This window comes from Cheilinus undulatus, linkage group 19 (assembly GCF_018320785.1).
Source record: "Cheilinus undulatus linkage group 19, ASM1832078v1, whole genome shotgun sequence".
Classification (NCBI taxonomy): Eukaryota; Metazoa; Chordata; class Actinopteri; order Labriformes; family Labridae; genus Cheilinus; species Cheilinus undulatus.
Window position 1 is genome coordinate 10,679,581 of NC_054883.1, and position 17,934 is coordinate 10,697,514.

Sequence of the window (17,934 nt, forward strand, 5' to 3'; positions counted from 1 at the left end):
ATTTGTTTCATTTTTTATAAGTTTATGTAAATTTCTGTACGCGACTTAAAGCTTCACAAGGCAGTGTCAAAGTAGGGGGTAAAGGTTTGTCAAATTTTTACATGAATACTCAGACATGTAAGTGTTTAAATTTAACACAGTGTGATGTTTAGAAGCTTGACTAATCTGGGGTATACCACAAAGGAAGGTTGGAGAGTAAGCCCCATCTGTTGAACCTAAAGTCAGTTTTCCTTATGACAAAGCTGGATTTTCTCAGATACCAGGGTTTCCCTAAGGGTGGTTGAGGCATAGTTGAACATGGAAGGAGAAAATCAAGAACAGTCGTGCAGACTTAGCTTTCTATGATTTCAGTGTAAATCTAGCAAAATGATCATGTTTTTGTTTTAAATTAACCAATTCTATGCATAAATGTCTTCAAAAATTGGTAAAATATACAATTCAAAGCCTTTTAAAAAAACATTCTTTGAGACTGCTCAGACAAAAATTGCCAATACCAATTTAAAACTGCTTCAGTAATTGGCTAATACAGACGTATAAAACCTCTGTTAAAGTTCATTAATAAAACAATAATATACCCTACACATGTCAAATTAAAAGATTTTAAAGGAACATTTATATATTGCATTTGAGAATGTGTTGAAATCCAAACATTTTTGAGTGAAGTAATATATAAAATAAAGACAATTTTATGTTTTATTGTTGCATCTAGATCTACCAAATCTCAAGTTAAGGAAAAAAATCTATAAGTTCACTGACTTTTCAATACTTCAGGCAAAATGAATGATAGCTATCAACTGGAAGAAAACTGTACCTACAAAAGGTGCTTGGACTAAATGTATGGTAAACTGTATGTCAATAGAAGGAATAACACATCCTGAAAAATAAATAGCTTTAAAAAAGTTTTAAAGTCTTAAATGCAAGAATATGAACTCTTAAATGTGTTGTTTTAAAATGTATTTTTAAAGAGGGTACAGTCTGCATAGACTTCTAGAAAAAAAAATATTTAAACTGAAAAAAACACGAAACTGAGCTACGAGCTGCATCATTAAAGTAATCATTGACTCATTAATACTTTAAAATCAGAAAACAGAAATTAGGAGTATTATAGGTATCCTTAAGTGGGCATTTATAGCTTGTTTTCTTTTCTGTAAAACCTAAATGTATGCTCTTCTACTCTGTAGCTTTAACTGCAGAGCAAAACTTGTGAATAGGTATTTCTAGACTTTGGTATACATACTTGTAGGCTACTTAAAAAATGGTGAAGACCTTACATTCAGATTCCTCATGATTTATTTTTTTTCATCGTAGAATCTCAAAATGCTCTGAGAAAGCCCAATTTGCATACTACAATAATTCAAATCTTATTACATGTGGTAAGTATTAATACTAAAAAGTCTTAAAAGTATGAAGGGGGTCTTGAAAAAAAGTCTTAAAAAGTATGAAATTTAATGTCGGATTTTCTGTGTATACCCTGGGCTTGTAAGGTGTTAAAATTCTGAATATTTATCGTTTGGATGGCATTTTAGATCTTCAGTTAAAGTCAAAGTAGTTTTAGCAGATCCGTATCCCCACAGGAAAACAACAATGGCATGTCATCTTAAGAAAATGTAATTTCTGTTTGGTCATAATACCCTGAAAAGGGGCACAGATGTCCCAGTGGTAAGGGCGTACTCCATGCACACAGGTCCAGCCTGTGGTTCCTTTCCAGCATGTCTCTCCTACACTCTTTCATCCCTCTTTCATCTTTGGGACGCCAAAGATTTCAGGCGGGGCACGAGGGCCTGTCTGTTCTGAGGTTGTTAAGAGCAGTGCTTCTCCTTTAGTGCTGCAGCGATGTTGTTTATAATAACAGTATCATTTATGTATTCAACATCACTTTTCATTATCTAAATCTGAAAGCAGCAGATGGTGATCATTCCTCTTTATGTAGGAGAAACATTGAATGACGCCATAAATATCTTCTTTCCTGTGAGCGCACTTTGCCGGAAGCAGAAAGCCTATGAAAGTTTCTTTGCAGCTTCTGAACACCTGATATCTATAACTTGAGCTTTAGGCATTGTTGAGCCTGCTGATCCAAAGAAAGTTTGCATATGTTGAGCTAGCTTTGTGGTACATCCCCCTGATGTGAGAAGACTAAAACCTTCATCTGTCTGGTGACGTAAGTCACTGTTAAGCTATAATTTCATCCTTTCTCTAAATAGATTTGAGTCTTTCTGCTGCAAATAATGGAGTAATATCTGTAAACGCAGCACCTACACTGTTATTTCATTACTTTTATAGATAAAACCTGCCAAGTGAAGCTTTAATCAGTCAAGTCGCTCTTTAATGTTAAATTGTCAAGCAATAAGAAGTGTCTCTCTTGGTCTTTAACTGTGCTTGTGTTTATCTTTTCAACTTTGATTCTTCATCCTCTCCTCTGCTTGGGCGTGGACAACCTTGTGTGCATGTTTACCTGTCTGGATGTTTGGGTGCACGTGCCATGTGTCCGCTGTGCCGTCCTCCTCTGCAGGTGAGCGAGGTGGAGGTGAACGGCCAGATCGAGGCGGTGTGTGAGTCAGTGTTCAGCGAGATGGAGTCGCAGGCGGTGGATGCCCTGGACCTGCCCATGCCCGGCTGTTTCCGCATGCGGAGCCACAGCTACGTGCGTGCCATAGAGAAGGGCTGCTCACAGGATGAAGAGGAGGGTGGGATGACAGTGGGAAAGAGGAGGACCCACTCACCCCCGCGCACTGCCACCACCGTCAGAACTATCCAGAGCAGCACAGGTCAGTGGGAACATGCACCAAACGCACACAGACTTGCACTCATGAACATGTGGGAAATCTGCATAATTCAACAAGCATTATGAATTGATATTAGTGCATAGAAAGTATGATTTATTGATGAGCTGAGAGTTGAACTTATGCAGCATGTGTGTAGTGTCAACTGCAATGAAAATAGAATAAGTGCTGCAGTTACTGCAGGGAGATTTATCCTGCAATAAAGATTGCACAGCGGATCAAGAGCCATCAAATCAAATTCTCTCTTTTCTAATTCTCTTTCTGTGAAAACCGCTCTCTGAATATTTTTCATAAAGTGAAGAGCTGCTTTTTAGTCTGCTGACCAGGGAGTAGTTTTACTTTTCAGACCCAAACCCTCCACATCATTATCCATCTGACCCAGTTTTCTCCTCAGATACGACGTGACGAATGCAGCTCTGTTTTTCCCACATAAGAGCTTATTGGAGCCGTAAAGCTCAGTGACTGCCTGCTCTTATTTTAGCCCTCTTGTTTGCCTCATGGTCTGGAGCGCTTGGCTTTCCAGCATCACTGCATGCAGTATTGATGCTGAGTGGTGCTGGCATCCAGCACAGGGTGCTTCTATGTTTTCCCACTGAAAATCCAAACATCATTCCCCTTATATTGTGCACGTTGAGTCACCACTGTCTGACGCACATTCCCCTCCATCTTTCCTTCAAGTATGCCAATTCAAAAGACAGCATGCCTCCAAACAGAGCCCACAAGGTTCAGTCAGCTAATTAAACACATTAACTGCAAATTGGAACATTGGCTAAAGTAGTTAAATCAGCTCAAAGGGTTTAGAAATGACTCTGAGCAAACATTTATTCAAAGCTGTTTAATGTAACTGCAAATCATTTCTTCATTTCTTTTCCCGGTGTGTGAAATTATCCAAAATATAATGTGGCGTCACCTTACTTTAATCATTTCTCATCTGCTGGCATCCAAGGAAACGACACAATTAAGGGCCAAAGAGGCTTCAGCTGATTGTTCTTTTGTGTGCTAGTAGTTATTGATCTGGAAAAGGAGACTGAAAAGATCAAGAGAGGGACAATCGCAGCTCCTTCCCCCCTGAGGAAGGAAGAGTTAATGAAGACCATCCATCAGGTCAAGTGTTGTAGGGATTAAGCTACAACAGCTTTTCAAGCCAGACATAAGCTCTGTGGAGCTACACGCACTGCTGCTATCCATGTTACACCAAGTCTCATGCTTTTGTCACCCTCTGATTTTTTTTGTCTCCCTCGCACGCTTTCCATTTCCAAAGTCATTCACTGATAATGCAAACATAACACATTTAAATCTCTCTCAAGTATGGAGTGACAAATCAGAGGTGTCTGCATGTATTTTAACAATTTAATGAGCTGCCATTTTTGGGCAAAGTGTCATGTGGTCAAAGGACACAGTGGAAGTACACTGCAAAAATTTAAAGATTAGTAAGATAAAACATCCTTAATATTTGTGTGACTGGAAATTCCAGCTGGTTTTATTTTTAAACATTTCATTTGTCTTAAGCTTTTTTTGTCCCTCATTATCTCAGTGATTGTAATAACTTGTTACTGAGAGTGTATGACTGGATTTTCATGATTCAGTTATTCAGTTACAGCCATTTAATGAAGCAGTTTTGTTTGTTGACATGTAGAGATGTACCAAGTGCAAAAATCGGGGATGGCTGTTACCAATGTTGAAAAAAAACATTTTAGCCAATTGCAGATGGTTTTTCATTGCTTCTACTGGCGTAACACTCCTACAATTCCAACAGTTACTCTCATGATTAACCATGAAAACAGATCAAGTTCTGTCCAACAGATGTTTTCCTCTGCCAAATAAAAATCTCCTCTCTGAGTCCGTAGCAAGGTGTTCTAGATGCCAGCATCTAATTGATGTCACACAACAAATATGCACTGGTTTCTGACATCGGTTCATGACTCGTAATTTGCCGATAGGCCGATGTTTGTCAACAGGGTTATTAGCGGTGATTACTGATGTTAAACCGATGCACCTGTTCTTCTCTATTTATTAAAATATGCAGAATATCTGATCAAACTCCTTCATACAAGAGAACACAGTGGGGAATGACATTTTTTGTCAAATTTCAGTTAAAACCCAAATTTTAACCATATATGACTTGCAAAAGTGATTGCAAGTCATATTCTCCCCATGGAGAAGCTGTACTGATACAATTAGTCAGGGTTTTTTTTTTAAATATGTTTGTATTTTATTTTTTTGCACACTAACCTTTATTTGTTAATTCCATGATGCAAATCTCTTGTAAAATCCAGGTTCCATCGAATGATATTCTCAATTTTTGAGTACATTTTCCCAAATATTGAGATCGTAATTCTTGAATCGTATCCTTGCATCCAACTAGGGATGCACTGAGATATCATTTATACATCTGCACAAGCCAAGATCAGGCTTTCACAGGTATCAGTCCATTAGAGAAAAATGTGGTATGGACTGTTGTCCGTAGCTTATACATACCTGCTGTGTTGCATGAATTTATAGCTGGCAGGCTCGTATAGCAACATATATATTTTTTTTTATCAGAAATGGACTACATGTATTTATTAGATAAACAGCAGAGAACATCACTGAAAGCTTTTCATGACAGAAAAAATGACCTGCTTCAGCATTAGTTTGCAGTTGTTACAGGTGGGGTTTAGTCGTGCTGTAGGCCGGTATATACAACAGCTGCTGTTGTAGCAATGTGTTCAGATGTAGCTTATGTAAAGCAGCAGTTTTATCAGCTCTAGGCCACATTTTTTTTATTTTAACAAGAACAAAGATCTGAACAAAAGCCTTTTACTTGGCAAAGGAGATGTTTTCACCGGTCTCCTGACCATCCTCGTCACAAACAAGCTCCACTGTTCATTAACCATTGCACAGTTAGCCTGTTGAGCTCATGTACTACCGCAGCTGTGCATGCTTAGCTACCTCATTTTTGACAGAGCATTCATCCAATCACCTTCTGAGATTTTGTTAAACAGTCCCGCCCTTCACAAACGCTTTTACATAGGAGGTTTCCCAAGGGAATGTGGAATATATCTATTTGAAGGATATATACAAAAATGCAGTCTGGCATATCAGATCACTGCTGATTCAGTAAAGAGGATTTTTATCAGGCCAAAGGAGTCACCTGTTTAACACGCTGATTTGTTTTCATGGTCAAATGTGTTTGGGAGTCTTATAGCATCTCTGAGAAAGATCAGTGATATTTTCAGTTTGTAAGACGGGCTCTTTGGAAATTTCAAGTAGAGGGACTACTTACAACAACTTGTATACATCCAGTCACAAGGATAATTTTAAAACATACATAGAATTTTTTAAAAAGTAATGAGAAAAAAGAAACATTTGTACCAGAATTGTCAGTCGGTTTAATTGTTATTCAAAATATTATTTTCCTCTGTCAGTGTATCTGTGTACCCCAAAAATACAATGATTTTAATTTTAGATGGACTCTTTCAAAGATATCTATCCTTTTGTGGCCCTTTTAATCTTGCAGGTAAAATTTTGTTGTTTTTTCAGCAGATAGATTTGTTGATTTTAAGTGAAAATTCCCCATTTTTGTCACTGCTGTATTAGAGGTGACTTTTTGCAGAGTACAGAGAAGATATAGTGCTGTATGTTCTCTCATAATCCAACATTGTGAAGCTGCCTCTAGTTTAAAGAAATCTTCTACCACACTCACAAAGCTCTCTGTGATTGGCTGTTGACTTCTCGTGACCCTTGTCCTTGATTTGCTTTCGGCCTTATTGTGTCTCATAGTCAGGCTCAAACACAGGAGACGGAGAGAGTCAGGCTCAGGTGATATTTTATGATATCATGTGTGGTGCGGTTCACTGTGGTTGGTAGGGGATTTCTTCAGATTACTGTCATAGTTGTACACCAGTACTATTCATCACCTCCTCAGATCCTCACCACAGAGTCGTCAGTCACTGTAATTAATTAGCTACCTCTCCTTTTTCTGCTCCTCTGGGAGAGGCTGTGATTGAAGAGGAGATGAGGAGGAAAAGAACATTTCTCAGTATGACTTCATTTTGTCGGACTCTTTTCCTTTTAAATAAGTTGCACTACAGCGACTTTAATATCATGTAGGAAATATGTGATAAGTTATTTCTGAGTTTTATACACTGTTCATGCAGGGTGTGAATCATTAAAATACATTAGATAAAAACAAGCAAAGATAGTTAATAATAAAATGTTTTTAAAAATCCACACAAAAATATAAAATGTGTAAAAAGTAAACAAATACAATTCTGAATACATGGTAATTAGTGCTTTACTTTGGTGATAATATGCAAATGCAACTGTAATGGACAATATTGCTATTAGCGATTGTGATAACGATACAACAATAGATTTTCCAAAAAGCTAAGGATTTTCTTTTGAAGATAAATGTACTTCTACAAATTGTAGCATTGGTACAATTGTAAATTTAAAGGCCTTTCTGCAGACATTTTATAAACCTTTCAAGTACTACTTAACACAGAAATGATTGCAGCCTTTTATGTGATCATGTAAATACACAGCCTGACATTTAGATTTGATTAATTATTAATATAAATAAATAAATAAAACTAGAAAAGCATGCGGCGAGCGCAGACCTCCGCCATTAGCCCTATCTCCCAACAGTGAAGAATCCTTTAAAAAATTCATGGGTCTGTCCCCATGTGATCCCCACCACAGCATCTGCTGTTCCCTCCCTGGTGGGGTGGAAACATGGTGAGGCAAAGCAATGGCTTCGCTACGGGTGGACTGTCATGGCGGAAGCATTGCCTGCTGGTGCCAACAGATGCACTGATAATTTCACCCATGGTCTCACTGGACGACTGGAAGTCATGGCAGAGGGTGAATATTCTTCTATTCCTCCCAGCATTGTGAGTATTCTTGCTACAATTTGCTGTCTTTCTCTCTGTTATGCACCGACTCATCCCCTCGACCGGGCATGTGTCTTTCAAACGCTATAAACTCCAAAACTTTGAATAGAAACACACCCACAAATGCTCCTGGGATTGAAGTTACTCATGTCCGCCATCTCCAGGTGTAAAGTGGTAACAGCACAGACCTCCACCATTAGCCCTATCTCCCAATAGTAAAGAATCCTTTAAAAAATTCCTGGATCCAGATGGTGATCCAGATCATTCCCAAAATCTAATCAGTTCTTTCTTATGCCATCTCTGACATTTCCTGAAAATTTCATCAAAATCCATCTGTAAGTTTTTGAGTTATGTTGCTAATAAACTAACTAACTAACAAACAAACTAACAAACTAAGAAACAAACAAACTAACAAACTACAAACAAACTAACTGACAAACCCTGCCGATCACATAACCTCCTTGGCAGGGGTAATAAAAATGTTATATAAAAAGTAGCACACTTGTTAAGAGAAGGCCCTGGTATTAAATGATTTGTAAGTTTACACAGACGGACTAATGTGAGGGTGCACTCACACATGGCAATTCGTACCATGCTTTCGCACATTTGACTACCACGACCCTTTCAGTTGACGAGTGCGAGTGCTCCTTAAATCCCACTACACTGTCTTGGCCCTGGCATGGATCGATAAGATATTCTGACTAGACCCTGAGATCCTTTTCAAAGTAATTCCAAAGCTTGGGGACCCCAACAGTAAAGGTCCAATCACAAAGTTCCTGCAAGACTTTATGATTATGTAACTTTAATAAATTTAATGCTTTAAAAATGAGCTACAGCATCATAAAATCAACACTAAAAACTAGTAATCAGTGAGCAGTCACTTAACCTAAACTCAATGTCTTTAAATCACAATTACTGTTCATAAGTAAGCATCAGTAGTGTCCTGTAATCAAATGATACTCATTATCCAGGCAGCAGCTGTTTGCATCAACTTTGAAGAACTGGAGATTGTCTCTCTTTATTTTGTTTGCATTCATTGAGTCTTTGACATCAGAAAAAATCCAGAAGGACAGGAAAACTTGACAGTAATAGTGAAAAGAGCTGACTGACAGCTGAGTGATCAACCTGGGAATGATTTCCACATGATGTCAGTGTGGCATAACATGGACACATAATGGAGATGTGCTGTAACATCTCTGGTTATGTTCAGAGCTCAGAGTGCACACACGCAATGTACATGAGAAAAGTAGCTGTTATGTGTGCACTTTACCAGTATGTATTATATAACTGCTCTCTCTCTATGCTCTTACATATACATGTAAAGTACTTGTTACTTTTGGCCTAATGACATCCTGCCAGGTAAATTGTCCCAGCTTTTTTCATTTTTTTCACATGCAGAACATTTACGATGCAGAAGAAGCATCAGTACAAACGCTCATGTGCACAAACACGCACATGCCCTCATTCATTCAATTCACAGGAAAGTGTCTGGGAGCCTAAGTGAGAAGTGAGGACGTTGTTGTGGTGAATATTGCATGATGCTTCAGAGGGACGGTTCAGGAAGAGGCTCCAGAAAAAAAAACAGCTCGCACTTTTGGTTTCTGCTGCAAGTCGTCCCTGCGGCACAGTGCCAAAATATCACACAGACACTCATGAAGGTGAGACAGCTCTCCAGTTAGCCCACTGTGCTGCTCCAGCCCATTATTATTGATGATCTTTTTAATCCTGAGGAAGAGGAGACTGAAGTAAGCGGCTGTCCTTTGATCTCCTCTCTTTGAACGTCAAGTGGCTGCCTCTGAGCCCACTCTCACTGACACATACACACCCTTACACACTGGTAATACTACTGCATTGGAAAGACATGTTGGCCAGGGCATCAGCTTCTTTGGATCGGTTTAACAAAATCTAGAGCAGATCCTCTTTCTAAAGCTTGGGAAAATCCACAGCAATCGGTTAATGTGAGGATTTTACTGCCTCTAAGCTGCAGCTCCTCCACTTCGTGTCGTCTCCAGTTAGCATATTCATCACCCCCTTCCCCTGTTTTATCTTTCCCTTCCTTGGCCTCTTACAAAGCAGCTAGGTCCCTACCTTTTTATTAGAGCTGTTTGGTAAATCAACCTGTTGTTACACTGGGTAAAAGAACTGGCCTTCAATTACAAGGGTACACATAGATTTTAAGTCTGGGAAATGTGCCACAGTTTCTGTTTCTTATCCCCTCACTCTCGGTTACCCTGGCTCTCTGATCTGCTGTCAATTAACCAGCCTCCATTTCTCAGCAGCTGTTTTCCCAGGTGATAAGGAAGTGGCTGAATAGAGTAGCTCCCCTAGCTGATTTCAGCGGATATAGAGAAATATTTTATTTAGTGCCTGTATTCTGTTTTTTTAAGGACAGACCCCCTAAATATCTGACAAACACATGTATGGAAAGATTCTTCTTTGCCTGCCTCTCTGTTAGATGAGAAAAACATCACTCATGTCAGAAAGCTGAGGTGAGGGGCTACTGCTAGCAGCAGGCTGACTTAGCTTAGCGTTAAGATTGTTTTGTTGCACAACCTATGCCCACGTGCAAACAGCCTAGTTTGAATATAATTTCTAATATAGGATGTTGTTTATGCACTGCTAACATTTAGGGTGTTTCACCGACCAAGATTGTTCCAGAGTCTGCAAAACTTGCAAATAAGCTGCAGCTTAAATCTTAAACCTAGCTTGATGTAATGTTTTGGACGGTTGGATAACATGGAGGACAGGGAAGAGCAGAGAGCTTTACCAGCTGTTGCAGGATCTTGTCCGTGATAGATTTTACCCTGACTTTATTTTGTTGGAGATTATTTTAGTCATCCATCTTTAGGGTACATTTATAGGTGATGATTTTACCACTTAATGCTACTGATATTATACATTAGAAGTATAATAAGGGTGTAGGTTATTATCACTCCCATAAAATCTGATGCATAACTGCACTTTTGATAGCTATCTTTATCTAAGAAGTTGGCTGTGGCTTATGGACCAGTGTGAAGTGCTGAGAAGTGCATTATTACCTCAAGTGCCTACCTTGTGTGATGGAAATTTATTTTTATTATATAGTATGCTGAAAGTGGTCGCTTCACTGCTCAGAAGGTGCTGGAATATATGGCAACACAGACTAGACCGGCAGGGGTTTGCACTTTTTTTCTTTTTTAACCACTCTTCTGCATCCTCAGGTCATAATCATGCATTTAAAGAACACAGTCAGGGTCAGGTGGGGGAAGGCAGAGTGGCTAAAAATCACCAAAGAATGAGAGCTCAACTAGTTAGTAGATGTGCAAACTTGATTTGGCAAGAACAAATGGTGCTGAAAGAGGATGCAGCTGCATGGAAACTTCATATTGTGGGCCTTTTCCCTGAACAAAATGTAAAGTTGGAACCTTTATCCCCCTTTTTTTAATCTACCAGGTTGATATATATTACAGATTTTAAAGGAATAACAATGCTTTGTCTTGTTCTACAACATTTTTGTCTGTTAGTTGAATAATAGCAGTTATCAGTAGTTATTTTCAACTGTTAGCTTTTGTAGAGCCAGGTAGACATGAAAGGCAGTGCTGCAACAAGCTTCGCATTCAGAAATAATGCTCTTTGCTGTTAGCTCAAATTAATGTAATTTCTGCTGTAGTCCTTTTATTAGTTTGAGTATTTTTAATATAACGGTTACATCCCTGCTGTACAACCAAATAGTGACGCACCTAAGTCAAACACTTTTAACGTGTGGTTTATAAAGGACTTTGCACCTACTTTTAACACAAGACATAGTTTATAGTACTTCTTACTTATAATACTACCTATGGACAACAGAAGCTTTCAATGCCTTTTTGCAGTAAAGATGCATTTCAAGACTTCCAGAAGGACAAAGCAGCTCAAACATGCTTGGATTTTAGTTTACTCACCCAAAACCATTCATTAAAGGCACCAAACTTTTTTTTTTCACATCACTTCTTCATTGTTTTAAACCAAGTTAGTAAAACTATCAAGATTTTCTGTCAGAATAACCAAGGACTCTGCAAAAGTGTTCTTTATCTTGAAATCAGTTTTGTCTTACTCTGAACGAGTATAAAACACAAGCTATTTTTCTCAAGCTTACAATCTAGCTGCTTTTGAATTTCAAAGTAAATACTTCTCTGAGTCCAAGGTTGCCCGGTGCCCTTTGTAAAGCAAGAGAAAGCTCAGGTTTATAATTAAAGTGAAGTAAAACAATTACCATCCTCCTTCAGTTGTCACAAAACATCAGACAATACATTTTGCACAGCCTAGCACTGAAGAAAGGTTATGTCACATAGAGTATTGAAAAACTAGTGTAACAATAAGTATTGGTATAAAATACCAACATGAAGTTATCATCCTGCTACTTCTGTCTGTTCTATAAGACCTGATAGACCAGTACTTCTGTCATTTATACTAATACTGTAGTGCATATTTTACTCTGTTTTTTATGGTGCTGGAGCACAATAGTTTGGTTTGGAACAAATAAAGTTCTGTTTTAATATTATCTATTACATTTATTAGATTAGCAGACATTACAACCACTCCATGGTGTGTAGAGGAAATTACATCCTCCTGCCAGGTTTGGTAGTGGATGGGTGTTTTCAGGCTTTTATGGGTGCTTGAAATCCTTAAAAATGCTTTAATTTTAATGTTGTGTTTTTGAAGTTTGAAAAATGCTTGGAGTTTGGAAAGGAGCTTGAAATTGTAACTGAAAGCCTCTTATGATGAAAATAGGTAGCTCACCATGTATTTTGCCCTTAGAGAAATTAAAGAAGTCAGAGAGTTTTTCACATGGGGCGCTGATGGCCTAGTGGTAAAGTTGTACTCCATGTATGGAAGTTAGTTTTCCAAACAAGCACCGCAGGCTGAAGTCTGACCTGTGGCTCCTTTCCCTGCACAGCAAGAACTGGCATAATAGTGTTGATAATCAGAGTTAGTCCAACTCCATGGAGTCAATTAATCTAAAGCTCCACCCACTGATATTTCAAATCAGGGGGGAATATGTGGGCAGAGTGTTTACATGTCTTTATATGTCTTTAAAAGTTGCCTGTTGTACTGTGATTACTGCTGGGATCCCTTTAGTCATGTTTCTGGTGGATTCTTGTTGTTTTTTGTAGTTGGATACTTGTGCACCATGTGTGAAGTTATTCACAAGTATTCCAGTTAGCGACTTTCCACCTTACCTGGCTTTGAGATTGTCCCTCTGCTTGAACTCACCACCTTATTGCAGGTGTTCAACGTGAGATGGCAAAGTCAATAAAGTATGAAAAGTGCATTTCAATTTGCCAGAGATAAATGCTTCAAATTGAAAGGAAAAGTGCAGGGAATAAGACATCGTAGTGTGAAAAGTACACTTTAGTGTGTATTGTAATAACACTGAGAGTTTCAATGAACAACACTGTCGGAGAGCTAAAATATAAACACTTCCAAAGTGTTAATCCTTAGAGCTCACAGCTATTTCTTTCACCATCATGTCTCATCTGTACTTTTTGTCTTAAAAAGCTTATAAAACATCAATCCTTTGGTGCACAGTCAAGCTCTATACATCTTTTTTTTTCAGGACAGCCTGGGCTTTAAGAATATATCTACTACAATAATTTCACTTGAATTTTAAAAAAGTTACAGGACTCTAAAGACAAAAGAAAAAACAAATTGGAATTTGAAACTCACAGATTCTTATTGATAAGACACAGTTAACAATAGTAACAAAGCATTTTCTTTGCACAGACTTGTTCTCCCATTCCTTGGGTACAAAACAGTGAAAAAAAAACATTCTGTGACAAGTGGTTTTCAAAGTATCTACATATATACAAAAAAAAAAAAAAAAGTCCATGGCTTTTTTGCAGTTAGATTCATTTGTGCCACTCCTCTAAGCAGTAGAGACGCAACTGGTTGACTACAACTCCGACAATGCATTGCATGTCAACAAACATGGCACTGCCCACTGAAGAGAGCCAGAAAGTACATGTTTGAAAATGGATTACAGATGGATAAAAAGATGCTTAATACTGGATGTAACGCTGTGGATTTAAACTCCAAAGACCCCGAAAAGTCACCGAAGTTCCAGGCTCACTACAGTGACGTTCTTTAGGGATACAGAGACATCAATGGTAGAAAACAAATGGCAAATGGCGAATGGTCAGCTTTCACAAGAAAGAAAGAGTGTCTATGACTTATGGTTCAAAAGTTATCAACGATTTTATAAACTGTGTCACTTCTTGTTATTTACAACAACACCATCCTCAGAGACCCCGGATAGTCAGCCAAGTTTTGGGCTCACTAGAAAATGTTCTGTAAGAGTTACGAATGCATTGAAGACATGATTAGAAAGGCACAATGGGGAGCTTTCATAGGAAAAAACAAGTTAGTGCCTATGACTTACAGTTCAAGCGTTACCAAGTGATTTATAAAGGGATGTGCCTGTGGCATGGATCCGTGCCGTGTGAGCTCTAAGAGTTAATTTAACCTAGAATCCATAAGAATTATATAAACTCAGGGAAGTGTTAAATTTAATGCATTTCGACACATTTAACTGTGGACTCTCTCTCCCTTATTTCCTACACTATCCACTGTCATTTCCTCTCCAGTTAAAGTTAAAAAGCACAAAAAAATCAACCTCAATAGGATAAAGATGTGGTGATAAAATTGTTGATAATTGATATTGTTGAAGAATATGGAGTAAACTTGAGATATCTGACAACACATGTTAGGGTCCATTACATTCACAGTTTTAGAAATAATCTATTGAAAATTATGTTTTCCTTGTTTAAAGGTTTTTTATTTACTTGGTTGTGGTTTTCTTTCTTTTGATATCCATACAGACTGTTAAAATGAAATACAACTTTGGTGGTTTCTAGCATAAGATCTGTTTTTAAATATAAGGAAGTGAAAAATCTTCTTTTAAATAATTATTAATGGGATTTTTAAGTGTTTATTGTAGAGATTAGATAATGGACAGGGACAGAAACTGAGGAGAGATGAGCTGTGGATTGATATTCTAAAAAAAAGAGCCATGGCCTAATGACAACATCCTCTGGGTGCAGGGACATAACCTCTAGGCTTTTGGTGCTCTGAAAAGTAATTTCCAATTATGTATTTAGATAAATACAAAACTTGCCACTGCTGTAAGGTGTTGAGAAAGCTTGAAAATGCACTTTGAAACAGATTGAAAGTGCTTGAATTGACCTTTAAAAAAACATGTATGAATCCTTTATTGCGTATGGGATGACTATGATATTTTTTTGGAGAATAGAGCCCTTGAACTAAGAAGAAAACTGCTTTACAGCACAAACAACCAGTAATTGCTTAAATCATTGATAATTGTTGGTAATTTTCTTCAGCTGTGGCTGAAAATATTTAAAGAAAGCACAAGTCACAAAGGTTGTAAATAATTTAACAATATTTTGACAGCTCCAACCGTTATCTAAGAACTGAGCCAAAGGAAAACAGTCATTCCAAGTATTCACAGCGCTTCACTACAGGCGAGAATAAAGCCGGTACAACAGTGCCCCCAGGGGTTCAGAGTAACACAGCACTGCTCCTCAGCCAGCTCCTGTAATAAGAATGCTTCTTAGTGTAGCTTTTGTTAGTGGGAGGACTAAAAAAAAAAAAAGAAAAAAAGACAGCTTGACCCAATTAACAACAATCGCTGCCATCTCTGGCTTTTTTCCAGTGTTTCTGTTTTGAGAGAGCTTGTGAGAATAAATAACTTCTGTATTTCCTTGCATGCTAAATATAAGCAGCAGGGATACACATCATCAAAGATCTAGCCAAGCTCTCTGCCGGGTCTTCCCTTCACACTTTCGCCAGCCCACATACATTTCCAGCAGGGTGTTTTTCATATATCAGAGTGACTCATGTGTTATAAAACCAAAGATGCCACCCTGAGGCCTCCTTTATGCTCTTTTGAATTTGTCCCCTCTTTTGGTCGGATTGAGGAGGACTACAGGTGAAACTCCCTGTGGCAGGATGAGGCCTGACTGAAACGTTGGTGCTGTGAATGCTGACCTGAGTTGCTCCATGCTGCAGCAGTCCTCTGGCTTTTGCTACCTGCTTATTTGCTGTGTCTGCTAACAGAGAGAGACTAGTGAGTTAAAAACAAGATCAGCAGGTTAAATAATCCCTTTGTCTGAATGAAGAAAGTGCAATCAAGTTGATTTTGCGGGGTATTGTGATTGTTTTTAAAGTTCATTTGTGCAATGCAAGATAAAAAAAAAAACAAGAGGCACAACTGAATGCTTTTCAGCATTTAGATCCTAACTTCACAAATCTCCCTTGAATGAATGAGGTATTTATGGCTGTAATGTAAGCATTGTGTACAATAACAAAGCTAAAACCCTACACTAACTTCCTCTCTCTTGGCAGTAAAAGTGCTCAGTACAAAATCAACTACAGCAGTCTGTACTAAACCACAAGGTGGCAGCCATTGGTCTACCACAGTTAATATCCCACATCCGTTTGGTTTGGTATGTGTGAATGAGTCAGAAAGTGATTAAGACAAATGCTCAAGCTGTTATGGACTGGACTTTAAGGTTTATCTGCCTATCATGTTTAAACTTTATATCCACATTGTGTTTATTTAGACTGCCAAACTTTGCGAGAGGTAGGAGTTGCAAAAGCAAAGGACATTGATTTTAAAATGTCACCCAAAGACATCTGATTCTAGATCTATTACTGGTTCTTGTCCTGACTTTCAGCAGACAAATGTTCATTCATTTATTAAGCATAGTCTCTGCTACAGTGTGGGCTAGTGAGGTTATGTATTCACTACAAGTCTGGCATATGCTATTGAACACATTTTTAACTCCCATTACATGTTGACAGTGTGAAAATTTGCAGGTCTCCATCATATCCTGGAAAACAGTTGACCAATCTTCCAGACATTAAAAAAAGATGGGAAATGAGAGAGAAAGTAATCAAACATTGCCCTAATTTCATAGTTCCCCATTGTCATCTAAAGGGGCTACTTGAGCTTGACAGTAATTTATGGAAATTAGTTTAAAGAATGGACAGCAGCTATTTTGAAAAAGGCAAATGCAAGTTGCAGCCTGTTTATATTTCCATAGCCTATTACTGTTTTCTTTATTTCTATAGCAAAAATAAGAGGAAAAACTAGGTTGAAAATGCCCAAACTATTAATGCAACATACTTTTAAGTTCTGCAAGATTTGGTTATGATGTTGGACTACAGTGGGCAATATTGCAATTTGCAATTGCTAGTATGATATAATACATAGATGGTATCATGAGTCTACTAGCTTAGTTATCAAGGAAAATGCAGAGAATAATAATAGTTTTGAAGGGTGTATGTCTCAACCTAAAACACAAATATTATTACAGTGCTCCTTTAAATTATTTTTATGTATTTTTCTAAGAATACAGGTTTTTTTCCACTTTTGAAAATAGAGGTACCACTTCTACAAAGTTCAAAAGTGGCATTTTGTCAGCTTTTCAAGTACTACTTAATACATGCCATTATGTAATTCCACAGCCTGACATCGCGATTACAATTAGTGTGCAGCACTACTTATATTAATAGAAGTGCTTTTCATCTGCAGGTGTACTTACATATTCTATTTTTTAATCATTTATTGCCATGTAAGAGTTAATGGTTATAGCAAGAGACTGCACATCTTTGAGACTTCTACAGAAAGGAGCATATTGTATGAGCATGACGTGTTCCTGTCATACCAGCTTTGTTGTCTCTGTTATCGTCTTGGAAAATTCCTGGAAAATGGTCTACACAGGAGTGGGGACCCTGATATGAGATCTCAGATTTTTTATTTTATTCTGTCAGGAAAAAAAAGTTTCAGAGGAAAAAGAGAAAAGTGTAAAGAAAATGAGTATTCGCCAACAAAAACACAAATCTGGTGATAGAGAAACAGAGGTTTCAAAAACACTAGTAGAACTATGATGAATATATGAGATATATACAGGAAAGTATAATGAAGTTTTAGGGTGTATTAAGACATGTTGCTTTAATTACAGAATAATGAAAGGCTGGTCAAATATATGTTTGGTAGTGTATTTCATATAAGATAATTTGGTTTAGAGTTGTACTAGGAAATAATTTTCCTTCTCAAGGCAATAAAGGAGCACTCTCTAAGGCAATGATTTGCAAAGTGGGGCCCTCAGGGGGGCTGTATGTAGTTTTGCCTTGCTAGCAAAGCATAGCAAATTTTGCAGGAGAACCTCCAGGTGAACTCAGGGCTGAGAAAGAATCTAAACAGCTGTCAAACCTACCAACACAGGGACAAGAAAATATGA

At 37.9% G+C, this 17,934-nt stretch overlaps 1 protein-coding gene across 1 annotated transcript in view; it reads left to right on the forward strand.

Moving 5' to 3' along the window:
- dlgap1b (discs, large (Drosophila) homolog-associated protein 1b) overlaps nucleotides 1-17,934 on the forward strand; it is a 142,855-nt gene that overhangs the window by 85,141 nt on the left and 39,780 nt on the right. Inside the window, exon 6 of the mRNA XM_041814692.1 lies at nucleotides 2,510-2,765. Within this exon, the coding sequence (XP_041670626.1) occupies nucleotides 2,510-2,765 (256 nt within the window). The remainder of the gene's footprint in view (nucleotides 1-2,509; nucleotides 2,766-17,934) is intronic.